This window comes from Alosa pseudoharengus, unplaced genomic scaffold, assembly GCF_046254945.1.
Source record: "Alosa pseudoharengus isolate Yale_2024_CS ecotype anadromous, Long Island Sound unplaced genomic scaffold, YU_APseudo_1.1 YU_APseudo_1.1_scf_16, whole genome shotgun sequence".
NCBI lineage: Eukaryota > Metazoa > Chordata > Actinopteri > Clupeiformes > Clupeidae > Alosa > Alosa pseudoharengus.
Window position 1 is genome coordinate 38,319,440 of NW_027468630.1, and position 22,320 is coordinate 38,341,759.

General features: G+C 40.0%; 1 protein-coding gene across 1 annotated transcript in view; it reads left to right on the forward strand.

Moving 5' to 3' along the window:
* Nucleotides 1-22,320, forward strand: part of dnaaf1 (dynein axonemal assembly factor 1) — a 168,389-nt gene extending 146,069 nt beyond the window's left edge. Inside the window, exons 6-10 of the mRNA XM_076287958.1 lie at nucleotides 2,115-2,236; nucleotides 20,084-20,250; nucleotides 21,664-21,866; nucleotides 22,005-22,052; nucleotides 22,150-22,320. Of these exons, the coding sequence (XP_076144073.1) occupies nucleotides 2,115-2,236; nucleotides 20,084-20,250; nucleotides 21,664-21,866; nucleotides 22,005-22,052; nucleotides 22,150-22,194 (585 nt within the window). The 3' untranslated portion in view covers nucleotides 22,195-22,320. The remainder of the gene's footprint in view (nucleotides 1-2,114; nucleotides 2,237-20,083; nucleotides 20,251-21,663; nucleotides 21,867-22,004; nucleotides 22,053-22,149) is intronic.

Consider the following 22,320-nt stretch of genomic DNA (forward strand, 5'->3'; position numbering starts at 1 on the left):
TGGTAATATGGTGGTAGCATGGAGGGGAGTGTCTCCAGGACGCTGGTTTCACTGTTAAGCCTTCATGAGGTGTCGTGGGCCTAACTTAGCGAAACATCGGTGAATGAGGGTGCCCACTTGATAACCCCAATGACATGCCGCATACTATATAGGCTACTGCTGTTGGATAGGCCATTTGCATTGTGCTTGTGACCATTTGTTGGCGGATTTGTGGGTAGTGTGCTTTTTAAAGTTAAACTTGAGCAGGGGCTTCTGAATGTGTTTTTACCTTGGATTTTGGCACAAGGGATTTTAACATCTAATCCTGTGTATTAATGTAATGGAGATGGGTTTAAAACTCATCACTGTAAATTCTACCAAAATGTAGGATGGTCTTCCCTCTATGATAGGAGGTTAAGGCATTGGCTCCTTTTTGTTTATAAGACATTACTGGGAAAGTTACCTTTTTACCCAACTCCTCTTCTGAACATGAAATCAATCTGCCACAATACACGCTCACAGGGTTTTATATCTCTTCAAGCTCCTCAAATTAAATCTGAATTTGGTAAATTTGTTTTTGACTTTTTTGCATCTAATAAATGGAACAAATTGCAAGAGTTACTTAAGTTAGATAGGTTTGTGTCACTAGACAAATTCAAGGGTATGATTGATGATCTGGCTTGCTAATGACCTTTTATATCATTATTATTATTCATACATTCCCCTTCTTTTCTTTCCATTTATTATTATTATTATTATTAGCCTTTTTTATTGTTCTTGTTTTGTTATTTTGATTAGTGATATTGTTGTTGTATGTTTTGTAACTCTGAGCATCAAGCTCTTTTACAGCAATGCCCTGTCAATTTCTCCCTGAATAAAAAAATAGGTTGATTATGATATAGCACAAAAAAAAGGAATAGAAGCACTTAATGCTTTTTTACATTTATTTGCAAACTACACAAATACAGCCATATCATAAGGTTAATACATTATGGAAGACAGATGAATAAGGATGAAGCAATACAAGAATGAGTGAAGACAACAATAAACATTAAATGACGAAGTCATTGATGATAAAGGGGCAAATTCTACAAAAAAGTTCTGTATCTAAATCACTGTTCAGATGACCTGTTTGACTGACCTGGGGCCGTATTCACAAAGCCTTTTATCTTACCACTAGGAGTACTCCTAAATCGCACTAAAAGATTTTAGCTAGGAGTTTTCTCTTAAAAGTTATTCACAAAGCCTTTCAGACCTACTCTTAGTAAGGAAAAATGACAACTCCTAAACTAAGAGTGAGTCTTCGTTGCTATGGATGACGTCATTACTCATGCACAAGCTTGACTGAAGTGACCACCTTGATTGGCTGATTGTAACGCGGGAATGATTCCAAACACCTCCCTTACGATGATGAGTGACAGGTGACAGGTCTGAGAATGCGTGCGCTACACAAGAAGCTCGAAGGACGGAAGATGATGAATAACTGAATAAAAAGGCCTAGCCTAAATGAATAAAGAGTAAGGCAAAACAAATAGCCTACAGTAGTAGCCTAATGAAACATAGGCCTACGGACTGATGCAGTATCTTTGCAACATTATTGAATTAATCTGTCACATATGCCTACGTTTGCAAAGAAGAGACCATTTTAATTTGATTCACAATGAAACGTTACATTTAATTTACATGTTAACAATGAGTAGTTTTGGTTGTTGTTGGTGGCGTTATTGCATCCCTTTTATGAATGCAAAATTGTTCCCTCGCGATTTGGAAGCTCCTGTTGCCGGCGACGCATTTCAAAACATCGCAACGTGAAATGCCACAAAAAGCTGTTTGTGAATAGGTCTTAGTGAGTTAGGAGTCCTCTCGACTACTTTTAAGCTGTCCCAGACTTAGGTGCTACTTTTAGTTCTAAAATGCTTCGTGAATTACTTTTAGGGAAAAAAATGAGGAGTCCTAAAGTTAGGAGTGACACGCCCATTATTTTTAGGAGTTGCTCCTAAATTCGCCACTTAGGAGCTACTTTTAGCCTTAAAATTCTTTGTGAATACGGCCCCTGGTCTAAATGACCTGTTTGTGTCTCTTTTCAGCGTGAATACGGCCCCTGGTCTAAATGACCTGTTTGTGTCTCTTTTCAGCGTGTTCTTAATCTCATGGGGAATGAAGTCATCAAAAACATCTCACACTATAGGAAGACTCTGATAGTGCATCTTAATCAATTGACTTATCTGGATGACAGGCCTGTATTTCCCAAAGAAAGGTACATTTTTTGTGTGTATAGTCTAAACAATAATGGTGTCCATGTTTGAGGTTCTGTGTCTTTAGTTTTATCATTATGGGATAGATTTCTTATAGTCTTGTGTATTTAGAGTGTGTGCTTCACCTCACTGTGTGTTCACTGTGTGCTGAGTGTGTTTCACTAATTCACGGATTGGGATAAATGCAGAGACCAAATTTCCCTCACGGGATCAAAAGAGTATACTTATACCTTACTTCCTGCGTCACTTTCTAGTTGTCATGTTCTGCAGTGGGCAGTGCTTCGACTTGGCCAGCTTCCCTCGCGGTCCGCGCGCGGGATCACGACTTTAATTTGTATTTTTCCAGTGACGCTGCAACGACACTGCAATCACTACAGAATTTAGCAGACTGGTTTAGAAATAATTTAATAGCCAGAAATATGCCTGCCCTGCCCTAATAAACAAATATTTGGTTAACGGCGAGTGAATCCCGTTTGCAGACGTAGAAGAAACGCAGGACAAATTAAACATTCTGGTTTACTCCGAGTGCAACGATGATAGACAGACATCATTTGGACAAAATATAGAGCATATTAACCTCCATTGCTCAGCCAAATGCCTTCCTGTTATGTCCTGTTATCACGGAGTTACAGGCGATAAACTATTTTTGATGGTCACAAGTTTACTTCATTAGCGTTTATTTCTTTGATTATTAAAGAGTGTTTTTCATTTAAAGGCTTGACTTCGTGCTTATTCAGAAGAGCATTTAGTGCTCTCCCCAATCCCAGACGTTCACATTGCATGTTTGTTTGTAATGGATGCAACCGCGAGATACGCTTGTCATAGGCGCCGATACCGTGGGTGCTCCGTCTCTCGGGCACCCACTGAAAACATCGAGCACCCACGTGTGCCAGCTTACAGTCCCGGCTAAATTTACATTCATTTAAAATCAAACATCGCAGTTTATGTTAAATTCAGCATCTCTCATAATGTGATTGGATATGTTGCTGTCAATTCCCTACTTCATATACTAACCACCAATGAGAGCGTCTCTCGTATGAAAATTCCTGACACTTCCCACCTGAAGAATTAACGCAAGGCTTTGTCGGGTCTTCAGCCCCGAATGTTTAAAATGTATATAGCCCTGAATATTATTTTAAAAGTAGTCTGACAAAGCTTATTGTTTTGTGACACAGCTAAACACTGGTACCTCATAGAACGTCTATAACATAGCCTAGGTGGTCGCAACTCACAAAAGTAAAGCAGATAGAAAGAACTCACGCAAATCTAGCCTACAACACGCAGACAGCTTTATGCGCAGGGGAGAGAGCTCGCTTTATGATTGTTGCCTTCTGATGGTATCTTGCTAATTCACTGAACTGCATTAGGTGACACAAATGGTATTGCCTTTATCTTATAACTCCTTGTCTGAGCGACTACCAGGCCTATGGTTTTTTAAAAGTTAGATGTTCCCTGACAAAGACATTCGAAAATTAAGAATGTTTATTGACTTGAAAAATACACTAATTTTTGCAAACTCCCTTCATTCAACCCTTGAAGACATTGCGGTCTGGTGCGCTATGTAGATCGTTTCTCGTACCATTTAATTTCTCAGAATTTAGGTCTACTAGGCCTACAATAACGTCATCACCAAATACATCTTTTATTTTTAGTTGATCAACCACAAAGAGTAGCATAGGCCTACTGTGCACAATGCACTGCCGACTGTAGCAGCCCAAGGTAACCAGTTGTTGTAGATGAGAGGCAACCCCTGGTTTCAGATAGCCTGGACAACATGTTACCTGGGTGTTGCCTACGTTATTAATTAATGGTAGCCTACAATAGTTAATTGATTCACGTAACATATTAGTTGGCTCAAAGAGTAGGGAATCAGGATGGAGAGAGTCACGCGTGTGTTGCTTTTGCGGGATCGAATCCAGTTTAATGCTAGTTTTCAAAACATATATTTTTTACATGTCTTTTGTCCGAGTGGCTGTAATGTAGCCAATCGATCATGGCGTATGACAAGCGACTTCAAACCGCCTAAAACAACTTGTTTGTGAATGTCTGACAACTGCTGCAGCGCATGCACGCGCAAGGAAACCAGTAGGTGGAGAAACCAGAAGGCACACAACACCGGAACGATTTTAAGGCTATTTCGCATAGGCTACTCAATGGTGCTATTTCACACGCATTATAGCGACCCCCACTCACCGGGGTTAGGTGGAAGGTGTTAATAGACGATTGGCGTAGCCTACAGTGGACTAGGGCTGTCAAAATTGCTCAAAAATGACGTTCGAATATCCCCTCTAAAATAAACGCATGTATTCGAATATATTGGAATATCTAGGCTATATTATTTGCACATTATGTCAGTGACGCGCATCATGTCATCTGTTTTTAACTATGGTTATTGCTTGACAGGGGGGGGATCCCAAGCAGCTTTCAGCCATAAGGCATTTCCTAATTTACCCGACACTTGGTATTCAAAATGTTGAAACTATTTCGGCATAGCCTATAAGCAGTTTACTTAAATGTAATGTTAGTTGTAAACAAACGGGCTACTTGGTGAGGCTTGGCCTCACAGATGCGCTCATGCCTTAAACGGCAATACAAATCTTCACGATAGGCCTATTAACTGACCGCCCCGATTCACGTTGGCTGGGGGGCAGGGGGGGCATCAGACATTTGTTCCCAAGGGTCCCAATGAATTGTTAATCCGGCCCTGCCCCCAACGAACGCAACTTTCCACCTCTGAGACAGCTGAAAAGAAGTCTAGAGGACTCCTAACTCACTAAGACCTACTTACTGTAGGCTGCTCAAACCACAGGCCTTTTGCCAGATATGCCTTCATATCTTTGGGCTTCATTCAGCATTTTGTTCTACCACTGGAAATGACTCTTCTACATTTGCTGCCTGCTGCATCCTTTCTGTTTGTATTGTTTAGAAAAGGTTTGACGTCTTGAGTTAATGCATTAAACATGTTTGCTGGTAACCAGCCACAAATAGCCTACAGATTCTTGCGTGCGTACATTCTCTATTCTCTCCAAAATGTGCCCGTTCTATAGGCTGGCCAAGTGCGTAATTCTGCGGCATAAAGCAGATGTGTTTGTTTATTGTACAGAAAAATAAAAATAACCTGTCAAGCAGTCAATTGACTACATTGCAGTCAACTAGATGTACCGCAGAGCGGTACAAAATATGACTGCCGCCCAGTCCAGCACATTTTTTCCACAAAAATAAATCACGCTGAAAGGCCTATATGATTCTAACTGTCTCACTAAATTGCATTATCCACACTCAATTCTCACTGGTATCTGCTAGACAACAAGTACCAAAACATGATTAGTGCATAGATTTCACATGTAAAATTCATTTTATACAACCCCACCTCCATCTTGCCTGTTCATAATTCTGAGAATTTCTTGAATTGTGTGCATGTGTGCATGTACATGTTTATGTTATGTGTGTGGGTGTATGTATGTGTGTGTGTGTGTGCTTGTGTGTGTGCCTGCGTATGTGCCTGTGCATGCAAGCGTACATATGTCTACTGTGTGAGTATGTGTCATACGTATGATTACTGTGAATGTATCTGTGTGTGTGTGTGTGTGTGTGTGTGTGTATCTGTTTGTGCACATGTGTGCACATGAAATGGGTTAACATAACCCCTGGAGGCAAACATACGGAAAAAAATGGTCATCCTAGGCCAGGGGTGGGCAAACTTTTTGGCTCAAGGGCCACATTGGGTTTTGAAAATTGGCCTGCGGGCCGCACAACAACCCCAACCCCCCCCCCCACACACACACACACACACACATAAAAAAATACATTTTTATAGCCTATAATTTAGTATGAAAAGTATTTGTTTTAAAATATTAATTGCTTAAAAATACTGCTAATTTTATGCTGTTTAACAAATGTATAAATTGTGCACTGTCGCTTTAAGACAGTCGCTTTAATTTACGTTTATTTCTCAATGATCTTCTGCCTGCTCCGCTATGGCTAGTGCTGTACCTACGGCTGGGCCCTCTCACAGTTTTGAAATGGTCAGTAGTGGGAACTACTGTTGCCTTCATGATTTCCTTTTAAAAGTTTCTTATAAGAAGGAGATATCAATTATCAACAATCACAAGCCAGCTGGAACCTGCGGCGCTCTCTCCCTCTCGTGAGTGCAGACGCGTTCCCAATGGATTGCATAATGTTCACGTTAGATCTGCTGCAAAGGAGATAACTAAGAGTTAACTTAGTTTAACGTGATGTTATCTCTATTTAACATGATGTTTTGACATTGACATTGTAAACGTTATCTAAGGAGAGTGAAAAGCAGTTTGCAGTAAAGCTAACCAACGTCGTCTCTATCGCAGGAAAAAAATAGCGAGCAGCCTGATAACTAAATGAAATGCTTGGCGGGCCGGATAAAAGTGCTTGGCGGGCCAGATCCGGCCCGCGGGCCGCAGTTTTCCCACCCCTGTCCTAGGCCCTACAGTTCTCAAGATATTCACAGAGAACTGTGTCTGCCCTATCCTCCTTTCGGGGGGGGGGGGGGTCCAGTCCAGCGGGGGGGCTACAGATCAAAACGAAAAACGACGGTTCCATGCTATCCATGTGGGGTTACATGCCCACCAAGTTTTGTGTACCCCGGTCTTTCAGTGTCCCGGGAATCCCTGTTGGTGTACGTCACTAAATGTACATATAAATTATTTTATTGTAAGGCCCCCATGAACGAAAGTACACAAAACATGCATTCGGAGGGTGTCATAATGATCCTACACTTTTAATTTCGTGCAGTTTTGACCTTGTCAGCCAGAGATATTGTGATGAAAACACCTGATTTTTTGCTTTTTAATTTTTAACTAGGTGGCGCTATACATGAAATAAGTGGTAATGGGATGGGTTGACATGCCCCCTTAAGACCAACATACATAAAAAAGGTGGACCTCCTAGGCCCTACGGTTCTCGAGATATTCACAGAAAACTGTCTCCGGCCACCTACAGGCCAGTTGGTGTATAGTAACATTAATGAATTTATTGTGTGGCCCCCCATGAATGGAATTCCACAAAACTTGGCGTGCATACAGAGGGTGTCATAATGATCCTACACTTCCAATTTCGTGCAGTTTTGACTATGTTAGGTCACAGATACCTGCAATTACAACACCTCATTTTTACTTTTTTGTGTTTAACTAGGTGGCGCTATACATGAAATGAGTGGTTATGTAATGGGTTGACATGGCCCCTTGAGATCAACATACAAAAAAAAATGGTCCTCCTAAACCCTACGGTTCTCGAGATATTCATAGAAAACTGTGTCTGCCCTACCCTCCTTTCGGGGGGTCCAATCCAGCCGGGGGGATACAGATCAAAAACGAAAAACGATGGTTCCGAGGTTAGCTTTTTACTAACAGGATGCATCGTTCAACTAACCAACATCTAAGTTACGACTGTTTCCCAAAACTGTCGTACTTACATTGTACTGTAAGTTTGGACCATGATAGTTTCCAAACTTCAGTAGTCTGGACTAAGGTGGTTAATGACGTTTAGTAGCACGTGAACGGGCACCTGCACATACTTCTGTGGCGCATTGCGTTAAGGCCGGCAGATGACAGCCGCCGTTGCACAGCAGTTACCAGTACCCTGTCCAAGAGTTCGAATCTGGGTTAAGATTTTGACAACAATATTGACATCGTTGTTTTACCTAAGTTTATCTTTTGTGCAGATCATATTATCAAAATAAAAAAATAAAAAAAATCAGCCTTCTTGGCTTGGTTTGCGTAAACTAACAAGCCCCCCCCCCCCCCCCCCTCCCTGAAAATCAAAGGCTACATATTCTCAGCTGACTCTTCAAAAAGTGCGCACCACCTTATTATTATCTGCAGGTGTGTGACTTTTACTTACGTGCACATGGCTGCAAATTGGCTTTTAATTTATGTATTTTCTGCCTTGGGAATTTTTTAATATGGATGTATGGTGGTTAGAAGTGTAAATATCAATTAGAAACCTAAATATATTTATAATTATTAATTTGCGAACAAATAACTGGTGTCAGTGACGTCTTTGACATGAATATCCCTGGAACTATGCCTCTACTAGCATTCTACCACAGGTCGAGAGGTGTAGTTGTAACTACACAACTTTACGATAGTGGTTGCGAACGTTCGTTGCTACTATGGTTTTGGGAAACACTAACGTAGGGTAACGACGCATTGGACTATGTACGTTCCAAATATGAATGTAATTCTGCGGCATAAAGCAGATGTATTTGTTTATTGTACAGAAAAATAAAAATGACATGTCAAGCAGTCAATTGACTACATTGCAGTCAAGAAGTAGGGCAAATTAATTTACGAAACCAAAACGTGGGTCATAGTTGTCTAAGCCTCTATAGCGTAGCCTGTTAAAAACGTCGCAGAAGCCTACCCAAGGCTACAGATTAATTCTGAACAGTTATTTCTCTACTGGCTCAATTATCACACCACTGTTTTGATTTGCGTAGTTGCGTTAACCCAACACTGACAAATGTAGACAGCAAATTTCGATTTCCGTTACCACCGTGTAGTCAAGCCTTAAGCCATACCCAAGTAGCCTAAATCGAGGTAAATCGAGCTTTTTCAGAAGGGGCGGCAGGCAGAGCGATGTACAGTGGCAGAGCGACGCACAGTGGCTGAAAGTGGTACTAAAGCTTCACGCAGCTTCACGCCTCGTAATGCGTGACTGAAGTGGCCATTTGAAAGCGATGCCCACTGTATGTGCTTCCTGACACTTCCTGTTTCCTTTGTTCCAGTTAATTGCAAGGGGTTAGGTGAACATTTGAAAAGTGTACCCCCTATAGATATTAGAAATCTGGATACCGCATTGTCTGTCGAGTTCTATTAGGTGGTACGTCAATGCGGCACCATATTGCTGGGAGCAACACCTTACTGTCTATGGGCAACACTTGCCGGCAATCAGAGACACCTGATCTGATTTATTGCTCGATTGTTGTGGCGCGGCGCTATTGGCGTACGTTTTGGACCCTAATGCGGTATCTAGATATCTAATTTTAATGGTAGCCCCTATTGGAGGCTCTGTAGCTAACCATGGACTACTTGGAGTTAGCATTCCATTGACACTTACTGTGTTCAGTACATTGCTTAGTGTTTGTTTGTTTAATTTAAGGCCATTTCCGCAACTAAGGCTATTTAATGGCCAGAGCACTATGTGTTATAGAAACTTAAATATGTTTCTTAAAATCTATGCTAATAAGATATTCTAAAACCTTCAAAGGTGGGACCTTACTAAAAACATCAGCTATAGAATTTTGATAATAAAATTGTTGTCTTTTGGTTTTCAAGGCAGGGCAACAGATCAAAATATGTCTCACTGACAGGGGCATTTTGCAAAATTGGCATAATAGTGGATCTTCAACCACTCAATAGAAAGCTATGAGTGAGTCTTGAATGTCCTATACAGCATCTGGTATAGACTATTTGATCGTGTCTGGATTGAAAAGAAAAAAAATAGTCTCTTCCTTACAGAAGGATGGATTTCATATAGCTTGTTGGTACATTGGTCCCATTCAGATTGCCACTTATCTGTGATGTAAGAGTTCAATATAGGTTTAAGGTCTGAGGCGGGGATTTGACATCCTGTGAGTTCTTCGTTAAGGGCTTGCTTAGCAGCACTGTCCACTTTCATTTCCTCTCAGACCAACATGGCCTGGGACAGCAAAAAACTACATTCAAGTTCTGGTTCTTTAGTCTTTCTAGTTTATCAAGGATGTTGACAATAATAGGATGGTCAGCTTTTAAGGATTCCAATGCCTGGAGACATGATCTAGAGTCTGTAAAATTTAAAGGGACACCAGGCAACGTTTTCGTGTTAATTAATCATCTTCATAAGTCGGTATATGGTTAAATGACTCATTACAGGGCGAATGAAGACTCTCTCGCCCGCCCCTACTGCCTGTAGGAAGAATATCCCGCTTGCAAGTTCAGTGTATCGTACCCGGCGACCGAAGCAGTTTCAGTTTCCATCCTGCATCCACAGCACAGAGGGAGGCTAACGAAACGCTAGCGATTGTTGCAAACGTGTGTATAATGGCAGAGCCGGCGAAGAAGCAGCGAAAACCCTTGACGGAAGATGCAAAGAAAAGGAAAAGAGCTTCAGACCGAGCGAGGGGGATTTTCGTAGAGAAAAAGCATCAGGCTTGCCTGGTGTCCCTTTAAAGACTTTTGTTGTTTAGTCTGATCTATATATTTAAGTGCCAAATATAAGGCACGAGCCTCAACATTGCTTAGCGTCACATGTTTGTCACTCAACTGAGATTGATGGTTGAGTAGTACAGTACGTTCTTAACCTACGTACTGACTATTCAGATGCACCCTGTGGATGCGTGGCTCATTAGAAGCCCAATGGGAAATGGGTTCAAATTGGCTCCACTCGTCTCTATTGAAGTCCTATGGCAGGTTTGGCTAGCCAGTCCAGCATAAAGAGCCCAAACATATTCCACACCACTCAAAAGAGCCGCACAATGAAAAAGATTCCCACACTACAACAACAACAGTGACCTATAGGCCTAATGAGACATAGGGTTACAGTATAAATAGATCTTCTCTTTTCATATGCTACAAATGATAATTTCAGGAGTGAGTGTACAGGGGCGGAGCTAATGGTTCACTATGGGGGGGCGACGACCTGTAGTGGGCCCCTATACATCTACTGTCGATGTTTATCCCAACATAATGTTTTTATTTAGTCCACTTCATATTGTGCTTAGAGGCTGAGGAATTTTGTCTTCTTTCATGTCGATTAAAGATCGTTTGTGCAAGCTATACGGGTTGAAAATGTATAGACTGTGTGACTAAGGCTTTTATGCCTAAACTAGACAACTCCAATGCCTTCTTACAGTGGGCAATAGGCCTGATACCAATTGTTAGCAACGGACCACGAGCCAACTACTAAATGCACCATCTTTGAGCTCACTAAACGTACACTTTCCCATTGTGATAGAGGTTTTAGTTAAACTAAATAGTGACTCAGCCACACCGAGTAATAAGAGTTTAGAGGACATCTCTAAGAGGAAATCTCTTTCAAGCATATACCGTAGTAGTGCTGTCACTATACCAAAATTACTGTTTTGATACCAATACCAAGTGAAAAAAATATTTTTCAATACTTTTTCGATACTTAAAAAATGTATTTGATAATAAACCATCAGTAATATTAAATATTGTGTGTGATCATTCACATCAGTGGTAATCCTAGACTCTGCTCGACCCTCCACACACACTCACACACATACACAGAAAATGATGTCAAATGTTTGTTTCATATTTTGGAATGCATATAAATATTATTTTGTTAATAATTTCTAGTATTTTATGATCTGCATAATTAATAATAGCTAAAATATATTTAGTAATTTGAATAGTTCATATTTATCAGTGCCTGCCACTTTAAGAGGATCATGAAAGTAATTTTCTTTCAGTCTCACGATTTTAGGCTAATGGAACATAGTTGCGCATAATTCATTGTCTTTTCCATCATCATTCTGTTAGATAAAATAAATGTTCAAAAAACTAACAAGCCTGAACAACAATATCTGAGACACATTACAAATTCCCTGTCACTGAATGACTCATGAGCATTAGCACGAGCAATGTTAAGTAACTAATATGATGCCAATTTGACCGTTGAGTGATCTGTTAATTTTCAGAAAGAAAATTAAATAGGCCTTCTTTTAGCTTGTAGCCTAGCCCATTTGTTAAGGTCAGTGGCTTTGGGGAAACTCTGGGAAATTTCCAGGTTTGAAGCTGTATGCAACAGTTAAAGGTCCCATGCCACACCTACAGTATTTCATTAATTTTGTCATAACCCTTGATGTCTATTGATCGAGTCTAACATTATTTGGGTTGGAAATGCCTTGGATCGCTTATTTCAAGCTATTCTAGCATTGTCTGAAAAGCCTGGTAGAGGAGACGACTGCTTTTCTCATGAATATTTAATATGTAAATAAGGTTTGCACTGATTGGTAGTCGCAAAAAATAAGTGTACTACAGCACGTTGCCTGCCTACAGCAGCAAGCAGGACAGTTGAGAGGTATCCATCGTTACAGATAACTCCTAACTCAATGCCCTGGACTTCTCATGTAACTTACAATACAGTCTATAGCATCTAAAGCATCTGATTTATAAAATCCAACCAATTGTTACAGCTAAACCCCTCTGTAATCGACATGTTAATTTTATTTAACTGCATGATCATTGTGAGAAAACTTGTTATCCTCGCTTGGAAAAGCTAACTATGGTTATAGGAACGTCACTTATTATCAACCGTCCTGTATTTCATACTCATTTCTATAAAAACCAAGGCGGTGGATTCCTAAAGAAAAAGCAAGCACCCACACCATAAGTGTATCTAAATTAGCAATTCCATGCAAAGGTCATCCTTACCATGAAAAAAAAGTTGTGCACTATTGTTAAAATGTTCATTTAGGTCTATATTTTATTGTTTGTAACTGATCTGATTGAATTTGATGGAGAATAACACTCTTTTCACATCATAAATATGGTGTGCAACCATACCAGAAACAACATTTTTCACATGGTAATATTATACATATTTAAAAAGTGGATAAATGGACCCAAGGTTCAAACAAATTGTGTAATTTGACAAATTCCACATTGACAAGGGAATGGTAGAGCAATGTCTATGCTCAGCTTGCCTTTAAGAGCGCAACTCCTTACATTTGTAAGGCTTTTGTTTTTAAGTCAGCAAGTTCCATGGCCATGTCACATCCATAACGTTTTATAGGAAAAGTTTATGCTACACATACAGTGTTGATGCGACAATGTCCATAGTGTCTGTGCAAAGCTGATTTATATCAATGTAAAGTGTGATGACCAAATTGTGCCCCTTTCTTACTTTTAAAACCTTTAATGGTGCGTTATGGATGTGACGTTATGGATGTTACATTATGTAAATTTACAAGACTGGAGACTTTATTATACCTCAAAGCCGATAAAACGTCTGTTCTGGTGGCATGTCAGTTTCAATGCATTTCACCTTAGTGTTTACAATTGACATTTCAAAGATTATTAGGTTGATCAAAACCACAGGGAGGCCTCGCCTTAGCATTAGCAAAACAAACATAATATTAAAATACCTCCAGTGATTAGCCTAGCCATAGCCTATTTTCAAGTGGCCTAATAAAAATCTGAAAATCTGAGCGATTATCTTCCCGTAACTGTCATACTGTTGTTGTACAGTAACTGGATTATCGTGTTAGCTGACTTTGCAGCTGGAGTTAACATAGCAACCTCCTTCTGTTGCAGATCTGTTCAGCCTGCCGTTCATGTCTGCATATGCGTATGCGTGCCTGTGTGTGTGTTTATGTGTCTGCATTCATGTCGGTGTGTGTGTGTTTGTGTGTGTCTGTGTGTTTGCCTGTCTGTATGTGTTTATGTGTGCGTGTGCTTGCCTGTCTGTATGTGCGTGTGTGTGTGTGTGTGTGCATGCGTGTGTGTGTGTGCATGCGTGTGTGTGTGCGTGTGTGTGTGTGTGTGTGTGTGCATGTGCACGTGCGCGTGCATGTACTTTATAGGTGCAAATCACAAATCAGTGGGTATGGGTTATAGTCCATGAGCCACAGGCCCAAAAGGGGCGTGTCACTACCACTTGGGGGGGCAAATTCTCACTATATTTTTCTGAAAGCTACATATCTCTGGAGTATAAAATGGTATGATAGCAAGTTGGATCTTGTAGCTTTGTGGCTGTACAGGCCTTCAAAGTTGACCTCTGATTTGAAAAAAGGAAATTCCGCCTATTGGCTTTTTTTTGTTAAACCACTCATAAGAGCCCAGAAAATAATCCAAATCTTATTATTACTGATGCATATGTGGTGTTTGATTTTGGCATACATATTTTGACTCAATATGTGATTTTGCCCTTGAATTTTATCAACCAAAATGAAGATTTATGTGTAATAATGAGCAAATCTACATTTTCAGAGACACAACGTGTTGCAGCACTAATTGAAATGCCCACTACCTCATTAATCAATGTATTTATACCTTCCTACCTCCCCGCAGAGACTTGAAATACAAATGATTACATAGGTCTGCATTGCTATGCTATTTAGTATTTGTAAATGTACTATTCGGAAACACCCCAAAATTCAGTAAATTAGTATTTTATTGAAACTACCCATAAGAGATATTCCAAGAGATCAAAACATCATGATTACCAATCACATATTACCTTTACATTCATGGAATACCATATAAAAATTGTTCACATCACCACATGTACCCAGTTTAATTGTATTATGTCCAGGCACATGAAATACATACAGTAATTTCCTGTGTATTAGCCGTATTGTGTATAAGCCACAGGACAGTGTTTTATGCAAGTTAAAAGAAACAAAACCATATACCATATTAACTGCCCCAGTCTATTAACCTCATAGCTGAAGAAATTTTGCAAAATCAATGTATAAGCTACAGCTAATAGTTGGGAAATTATTGTAATTGCATCACAGGTGCTAAAATGATCTACATTATACATTTCAGTTGTACTTTTGACTAGTAAGAATGTGGGAATGAGATGTAGATGAACTGGTTGGTGAAAATATTCATACTTTACACATTATCATTATGTACAATTATTATTATTATTATTATTATTATTATACTTAAAATTGTCTTTCATCTGATGTTAAAATCATTTCCATTGAAAAGAAATAATAACTATTTTCCAAGACTTGATCTACAAGTACATACATTTACAACAATTTTAAAAATTCTACACAGTTAGATCTGATGAGACAGAAACTGAAATTGGATCAATCCATTTTCAGAGGAACATGAGTTCATTTGCATATCTACAGCAGGCAAAGCAACACAAGAGGTTAGGGATGATCTGATTCAGGCTCATACTACAGGCAAAGATCATGACATAGGTGTATCTGACTCCAGCCTCTAAGCACAAATTCCATGATACATTGACAAAGCAAAAATTAGACATTTACGAGCATGAGTCAAAAAAGAAAACACAGGCACATGGCAAGACCATCATGTTAAAGACTGGACATGAGAAGTCTTTTGTCACCCTCTTGGACCTTGGCGACACCTGAGGGGACCCCAAGGAAAACCTCTAAAGCAGCACTTGCAAAGCATTTGCAGAAACTTGCATCACTATCAGATAATCTTCCAGATGAATATAATACAGCAACAATCATTGATGGAATGTCTCTGGTCCAGAAGGTCAATAACAATGTCTCAACTTATGCAGACATTGCTGCTGCTATTCATAGCATGATCCGTAAAGAGGCAAAGCAGAGGCAGATATATTTTTAGATTAAATTAGATTAGATTTATTGTCAATGTGCAGAGAAAAAGTACAGAGACAACGAAATGCAGTTTGCGTCTAACCAGAAGTGCAAAAAAGCAGAAAAGTGCAATGTGATATACACAGTATAGGCAGGTGGTGCATAGACAGGACAAGAAATATAGTGCAGTGTATACAGTAGTATACAGTTGTTTTGCAGAAGGTGGTTTAGAGTAGCATAAATTAAATATAAATATGTGCAGTGTATTAGCAGTTACCTTATAAGAGCAGAATAATTATGGCTATGTACTGTAATATGAACAATGTATGAACAACATGTACAGGTATGTGCAATGTAGTGGCGGTACCATTATAGTAGTAGTAAGAACAATATAGATATAGCAGTGTATTAACAGAATATATTACAGAAAAACTGAATAAATATGGATATTTAGTATGAACCATATAGACAGATATGTACAGTATGTACAGTGTGGTAACAGTACCATTGTAGTGCAGAAACAGTAACATTACAATAGTATTAATATTAAGTGTATGTGCAGGATGAAAAGCAGTAGAATATGGCTATGTACAGTATAAGTATAATTACAGTATGTACATTTGTAAATAAATAGATGGATGGGATAGATGGGTGGGATAGGGTAGTGCAGTTGTGGGGGGGTCTAGGGGATGTCCGCCTCCTTGTTGTCCCTGTCAAGGTTGCCATGGTCGTGGACACCTCAACAGGCACAGGCAAGGAGGCATCAGGCGGGGGCGGGGCAGGGGGTGATGGGGGCTTAGTTTGTTGGATGTCACCGGGATGCAGAGCTAGAGTTCAGTAGGGTGACAGCCGCAGGAAATAAGCTTCCTCTGAACCTGCTGGTTCGGATGCGGAGAGACCTGTAACGCCTCCCAGAGGGGAGTGGGGTGAACAGTCTGTGGTTGGGGTGAGAACAGTTTTTGATGATGCGCGCCTTACGCAAGCATCGCTTGCCCTGGATGGCCTCGATGGAGGGGAGTGAGGAACCGGTGATGTGTTGGGCAGTTTTCGCCACCCTCTGCAGTGCTTTCCGGTCGTGGGCAGAGCAGTTGCCATACCAAACTGTGACACAGTTGGAGCGGTAGACGTTCACCAGGATCTGAGGAGACAGATGGACCTCAGAAAGAAGAGACGCTGGTGAGCCTTTTTGATCAGGGTAGAGGTGTTGAGGGTCCAAGAGAGGTCCTCAGAGATGTGGACACCCAGAAACTTGAAGCTGGTGACATGCTCCACCTCAGTCCTGTTGATGAGAATAGGTGTGTGTGTGCTAGCTTTAGACAGTCCACAATGAGCTCTTTGGTCTTCTTGGTGTTGAGAGCCAGGTTGTTATCAGTGCACCACGATGTTAGGTGCTGGACCTCCTCCCTGTAGGCCGTCTCATCATTATTGCTGATGAGCCCAATCACCGTAGTGTCATCTGCAAACTTGACAATGGTGTTAGAGCCATGTACAGGTGTGCAGTCGTAGGTGAAGAGGGAGTAGAGGAGAGGGCTCAGCACACATCCCTGTGGTACACTGGTGTTCGATGGTTGAGGAGATGCGATTATCTAACCTTAACCTAACAGACTGAGGTCTGTTGGTTAGGAAGTCCAGAATTCATAAGTTTGTTTTTTCTTTTATTACATACAAATATATTGGTAGATGTTTTTTCTTTACCTTGACATGTTTTGATGTATACTTCCGTCTTCATCAGAAGGTCACACGGTGGAGTAGTGTGACGCGTTTTTATCAGCTGATGTTGTTACGGAGGTGTGATCCACCTGTCAGTTTTTTGACAGGTGGACCACACCTCCTGTATGCCAGAGTCATTAAGCAGGAGAACAACCGATACCACTGCTGGATAAAGGAGGCGATTAAAATAAGAAAGCGGAGCCCAAGACGATGAACAGAGATGAGCGAGCATATATGCTCTCCCGTACCTGGAGTGCCGTCCACACACACAGGCTAAATTATAAACTAAATTATAGTGAATACTGTCACCATAACATTTACATTCTCCAAGGTATTAACATTATCATAACTCCATGTAGGACATTTCTGTACATAAATGTAAGCACTCCACCGTGTGACCTTCTGATGAAGATGGAAGTATACGTCGAAACATGTCAAAGTAAAGAAAAAACATCTACCAATATATGTGTATGTGATAAAAGAAAAACCAAACTTATTTATCTCAAGTCTGCATTTAGGTATTGCCATAACATGTTGCTTTGAAAACTCAAATTAGCTTTTTTTTGCACATAAATCTTGAATTTTATCAACCAAAATGAAGAGCAAAATCACATAATGAGTCAAAATATGTATGCCAACATCAAACACCACATATGCATCAGTAATAATAAGATTTGGATTATTTTCTGGGCTCTTATGAGAGCCAATAGGCGGAATTTCCTTTTTTTCAAATCAGAGGTCAACTTTGAAGGCCTGTACAGCCACAAAGCTACAAGATCCAACTTGTTATCATACCATTTTATACTCCAGAGATATGTAGCTTTCAGAAAAATATAGTGAGAATTTGCCCCCCCAAGTGGTAGTGACGACCCCCTGTGGCTCATGGACTATTAGGTTCTTGAGACTAACATACCATAAATATTTTGTCATCTTGGGTGCAACGGTTCAGGTAGGGCTAGTCATTTAGGGGAGTGGCCACCAAGTTTCATGTTCCCTGGTGTTTCAGTAACCCGGGAATCACTGACCAAAATTGATGACGGTAAAAGAAAAAAATTAATTCCTTTTTTATATTTTAAATGACTTGTTGTCCTGATTCTTCCTGTGGATCTTAGTGGGCACTGAGGAAGCAATACTTTCATTGCTAGTTTTTCATGATTACTATTTCAATTGTTTCATATCAAAATTCACTACTTAATTATGTGTTTTATGTAGTTTGTCGAGGACTGGTTCAGACACGTCACATCCATAACGTGAAACAGTCACATCCATAACGCCAGTTTTTCCTACATAATGCATTACGAAAATGACGCATAGTTTCAAAAACACACTTTTTGTGTTCATTCAAGTCTCCTTCATGCTACATATATCATAGTTTCGGCAGTTTCCTTCAAAATTCACAGAGTTTGTAGAAAACCTGTAATCTCTCACAAAAGTGTGTCCATTTCATGTCACATCCATAACGCTGATAAAATGGCTTGTATTCTTAGGATGAAATTGATTATATGCAATTTGAGGATTTCTCAGTATTCAGAGGACAGAGGTTACATTAAAATGTATGCAAATTAATTCACTGATACTAATTTTGCCCCCACTTTAAGGCATTTGGTTTACCAATATGAGTCCAATTGTCACATCCATAACGCTGGAACTGCCCACATATAACTTTTTTTAAATAGGATTTCCTTGTGTAGATAAATGTACTTACGGCTGGTGTTAGAGGTGGGCAACCTCCGTGATGGCACAACTCCAGGTTTCATTACCAGCTTTGATGCAAACCCCCTGCTGTACTCCCCAAAGTTGACGATGTCATAGTCTTCAAAATGCGGCAAACACAGCACTAATTTAATAGTGTTCCGGTATTTTTCCAAAAATATATTGTTGTCACAAGGTTGCAAGGGGAGAGCTGGACCAAGACGCAAGCAAGTTTGAGGCACAAACAGGAATCTTTAATCACACCACCACGTAGCACAACATTAATGACCGACAGGGGACTGAGGGAAGACAGAGGGTTTACATACACAGGGGTTAACAGGGCACAGGTGAATAAGGAACAAGACACAGGTGGAAACCATAATTAAACTAACCAGGATCAGGTGAGGGGCAGAGACACAGGCACAGGGAACAGAAACACATGGCAAAACAAACAAAGGAGCACATGGCACAGGACACAGGAAGTAAACAAAGCAAACAGGAAGCCACAAGAGGAGCAGACATGATGGAAAAACATTAGACTGGTAGAACAGGACAAGACAGAATCCTTACAATTGTAACCATTTCTCCCTAACTCTTTTTTAGGCAGGAGATGCAATGTAAATGTTTGTTTAGGCGTAACACACAGGTTCACTGTTGTTTTGCCATAGCAACTACGTGTAGCACTAGCTCAATCTAGATTCTGTCAGAATTTCTGTGGGTGGTTATGAACCAACCAAGTGGGCAGGGCCATGAATAATAATTAGGCAGTGCTACCTAGCAATGACCGCTTATCCAGATTGGCTCAATTTTTCAGCTTTTTCCTTTCATTTGGTTATTGCATACAGCAGACAAACTGCATAGATTTCAAACTTACCACAGGTCACAAACTCATTTTGACCTATGTTATTTCAAAAACAACAGGCAAAATGGTATTTGATGGCATGGGATCTTTAATAAATCTAAATGTAAATCTCAGGATGGCCAATGATGCCATTGTCCCCAGGGAGGTAATCTTGGTGTTATTTACATAAACATACAATATCTATTGGTATAAGTAATACTGTATTTATTTGGCTTTTCATATCATTAACGCTGCATATACTGTTAGCTTTTTGTTAACCCCTTTTGTAACATCCCTCTTGTGGACTGTTTGTGTTTTTAGGGCTTGCGCAGAGGCTTGGGCTGCAGAGGGGATAGAAGGTGAGAAAAGGGAGAGGGAACTGTGGGAAACTAGGGAACGCAGGAAAATACAGGAAAGCCTGGATGCAATGACTGCCATCAGAGACAGAGCGCTAAAGCAGAACAAGGCCAAAGAACTGCAGAAGAGAGGTATACAGTCAAACTATAAAAATATTGTCTAATGAAAGTGTTCATCATCCTTGATGTTGTTTGATGTTGTAACATTGTGTGCTCCAAGAAATGTATTGGAACGTTCTATCTTAATGTCATGATTAACATGATTCATAAAACATGATTAAACCTGGGCTGTTACCATCATAAACCTTAGATTGCTACAACTGTAACTGTACTTCATGGGTAATAAAGAAGGGGTTTCTTTCGCGCCACCTTGGGGATCAAAAGTGTCTCATATTGTATGTGTGTGTGTCAGGATTTGTAACTGTAAAACTGATTTGTGACTGTGATTTGTACTGAAAAACAATTTTCAGTGTTACTCACTCCAACAAATATATTCTACTGGTACAAACCATTTCATGGTTACTAATCTTTGTCTTTCAATTACGAATCTGTTCTGCAGTTACAAATCTATGTTGCGTTAAGGCGTAATTTTTACAGACCTACGAACACTTTTAAGACAAATTTGATGTTTGATGTTTTGGTTGAAGAGCCAATTCAGAGCCAATTCAGGTTTGGTTAGCCAATGAGGAATTGGCTAACCAATTTTGGTTAGCCAATGAGGAATTTAAGTTCCCTATCTATACACATGTACAAAAGGTATGGGTCAATTTTGATTCCATAGTAGTTGACCAATTTTTAGCCTTTTAGGCTTGGTCAGATTACATGATTTTGGCACAATTTCACAGTGTTTGTTTCGCATGCCAATCAATTTGATGCCGAGAGAGGAACGCAAATATGACATATTTAACAACCACCGATTTATTGTTTGCATCGCTCTATGACACCACAACAAAAAGCAAAAAGTCTAGCTAATTTGACCGTTGAGTTATCTGTAAATTAAATAGCCTTCTTTTACCTTGTAGTCTAGCCTATTTGTGAAGGTCAGTGGCTTTGGGAAACTCTGGGAAATTTCCAGGTTTGAAGCTGTTGTTGCCTGCCTGCAGCAGCAAGCAGGACAGTTGAGAGGTATCCATGGTTACAGATAACTCTTAACTCAATCCCTTGGACTTCTCCTTGTTTGTTTCGCATGCCAATCAATTTCAAGCTGAATATGAAAGGTCGGAAAAGACGCCAAGAGAGGAACGCAAATATGACATATTTACTGTTACGACCACCGATTTATTGTTTGCATCGCTCCATGACACCACAACAAAAAACAAAAAGTTTAGTCTGTGCAGACAACTCTGTCTAGTCTGTGCAGACAACTATGTGGTCTTTTTTTGGGTTTCTCTAGGTTTTAGAGAAGGAATATTGTATTAGTAGTTGAGGATGTAAACAAACCAATTAGACTGCTAATGCATCTATATACTTTATATTCATGCTTTACACACTCAGACAAACTGTTTCTCACCCTCTTGTGGGACTCTTCTGATATGTCCCAAATAGCAGTGAAACAACCATTAAGTTGCTCAACTAAGAAGATTCAGATGCACCTCAGGGCATCAGAGCCTGAAAATGACCTGTCACAATCTGGGAGCAGTGACATTCATCATTCATGTCCCAGCTCGGAAGCCATTAAGGGTGACATTAAGCCTACTGACCAGATTGATTCCCCCATTCCTTCAAATAAGAGCACACTCTGGATTAATGTGAGCTATATTGACAGGCATATGCATGCACACTAAGGCAAAGAAAACAAATACATAGCTTGAACATGAATTCTGTCAACATACACATAATCAATATTAACATTACTCCAAATGTTGACTTTGACTCATGCCCCACAGGATCTGCCTGATCTGGATGACATTCCTGAGCATAAAGAACTAATGAAGGTAAGCTATAAACTCACACAAACACTACAATCCCATTTGTAAAGTCCACTCTATACATTGTTTTCTCTTTCTCTTTACCCCTCCCATTTTTAAATAGGATGGTTCCCATACACTCATAGAGATCATCACAAGAGATGACTAACTATGGAGTTAACCTCTGACATTCCTTCACAGTCAGAATACCTTATGAAACATGACACTGACCAACCAGCTGTTTATTCTCGAAAAAGACAAGGAATACCTCCAATTTATAGAAGAATGACTTATC